General features: G+C 36.9%; 1 protein-coding gene across 1 annotated transcript in view; it reads right to left on the reverse strand.

Annotated features, from left to right (window-relative positions):
* Window positions 1-1,686, reverse strand: part of LOC101851650 (complement C1q-like protein 4) — an 8,793-nt gene extending 7,107 nt beyond the window's left edge. The window contains exon 1 of the mRNA XM_035970510.1: window positions 1,365-1,686. Within this exon, the coding sequence (XP_035826403.1) occupies window positions 1,365-1,659 (295 nt within the window). The 5' untranslated portion in view covers window positions 1,660-1,686. The remainder of the gene's footprint in view (window positions 1-1,364) is intronic.
* Between the last annotated feature and the right edge of the window lie 609 nt (window positions 1,687-2,295).

Here is a 2,295-nt window from a genome sequence, read left to right on the forward strand (position 1 = left end):
CCCAACCCCCACCCCCGCAAAAATAAAAAAGAAGGCAAATATAGGGGAAATAAGAGCCAAACAGTATGAAGCATGAGTTTTTGAGGCCTCATCAGTTAAGCAGTGGAGAAACACGAGGCAGAGAGACCTCTACGAATAGAACGTTATCACCAGTGTCGAGCTTTTTCTTTCTTTCTTTTATACAAAGACTGAGAACGAGGTTTATTTCTGAAAATATGATAATATCATTTATTTAGTGTGTGCCCGACAAATTACTGCTCTTTCTCCGGAAATAACTGCCCTGCTAATTAGGATAGAGCGTTACAATACACAACAATTTTTCCTGAAAAAAATTAGGCCAAGGACAATTCACGTAGCCCAGCCCACAATACCTCACCTTTTGTTACAGATCACTGCAAGTTTCACTACTATAGTCTATAGAAGAAAAAACAACTACTCAGGTGTGAACGCTGGCATAAGGTCGATGGTAAATAAAGGAAAGAAGGGGGAAGAGAGGCGGCGAAGAAATGATAGCAATTAGAAACATTAATTAAGGAGACTGTGTACTTTGTATTATTGCTAAACGCATTGAGCACTTCTTCTTTTTTTATGTTTGTTACTCTCTTGTAGCACCTCTAATCTTCTGGAGTTCATATGACCTAATGCAGCTGCGAGCGCCGTAAAACCTCTACTAAAACTAAACTAAACTATCTTTGAGGAAATGTGCCATATCAGGAGTGAAATGTATTATTATCATCGATAAAATAAACTAATAAACCACAGAGAGATTTAGGCTGTGTACCTAAAACATCTTTAGTACCCTCAGTTTTTTCAAGTAAAGGTCACGTTCACAACACCAGTGTGCGGACAGACGGACAGCAAACTCTGCAATGTTGGTTGATATAAAAGGGCTACGGTCCATGTATTATTATATTATTATGGTATTTAGTAGGATACATAGTGAATATTCAGGACCCTTTTATAGGATTTCCTCAACGATATCAGCAAATTTTGTATATTATAATAAGATAATTAGTTTTGATTTCCCAATTCCTTTAATAATTTTAATTTATAAATTAACGATCATAATTATTATTATTATCATTATTATTATTATTATTATTATTATTATTATTATTATTATTATTATTATTATTATTATTATTATTATTATTATTATTATTGATAAAGACGCAGTAAAAGCAGTAAGAGCAATAACAATAATCACAGCTATAGGAATAACAACAAAAAACAACAAAAGCAGCAACAAAAAACAACAACAACAACATCGACAATAACAACAACAATAACAACATCAGCAAGACAACAACAAAAACCACAACAACAACGACAACAACGACAACAACAAACAACAACACAATTACCAGCTTCCCCTGGCACCCCCGGAGGTCCGCGCTTTCCGGGAAGTCCCGGAGTTCCGGGTTTTCCCGACGGTCCCCGCGGGCCACGGATCGGCAGCGATACCGGCAGCATTTCGCCTCCTTTGCACGATACTTCCAGTTCGCAGACGTCCTGGAGATCGCCGCTCTGGTCGTCTTCGATTTCAGAGTCCCGATACTGGCCTCGGTTCCGATTTCTTCTCGGCGACCGTTTTGATGACGTCATAGCGAAGGAGACAACAAGGATGATGAGGAGTATGACGTTTTGCCGGGAAGCCATGTTGGAATTCCAAGTGCAGATTATCCTATTTCTGAGGACGAGAAGAAAACACTTTTTGAGAATGGACATTCCGGGTTTTTTTCAGGTTTTTTTCCAGTTGTTTTTTTTAAAAACTCTCTCTATATTATTTTTTTTGGGGGGGGGGGGAGGGGAGGGTTTTTTTTCGTTTGTTTGTCTGTACCATAATTTTTTCATTTTTTTGCGTTTTGCGGTTTTTGTTGTTGTTGTTGTTTTGTTTTTTCACATTGTCTTTGTGAATAGCTCAGGAAAACTGTAAGCCAAATTTATCGAAACCCCATTAACGTACAATTAATTATTGTCAAAATTAGAAAACATGGAATTTTCGTGAACAAAAATATCTTAGGTTTAAATGATGTTGTCGTTCTAGTTAATAAACTAAGCAGAAAACCCCTCCCCCCAAAAAAAGCAAAAATAAAAACAATAACAACAAACAAACAACAACAAACAAAAAAACACACAAAAAACACAAACCTCAATCTACAGCAATAAATGGTGCCAACTGTAGACAGGTTACAGTCTTCTGGTTTGTACCAAATTTTTTCTTACGCCCCCCCCCCCCCTTTCCCCCTGAAAAAAATATTAACTACATTAAAAACATTTTCAAAATCGATGCAA

Source organism: Aplysia californica, unplaced genomic scaffold (genome assembly GCF_000002075.1).
Source record: "Aplysia californica isolate F4 #8 unplaced genomic scaffold, AplCal3.0 scaffold00277, whole genome shotgun sequence".
Classification (NCBI taxonomy): domain Eukaryota; kingdom Metazoa; phylum Mollusca; class Gastropoda; order Aplysiida; family Aplysiidae; genus Aplysia; species Aplysia californica.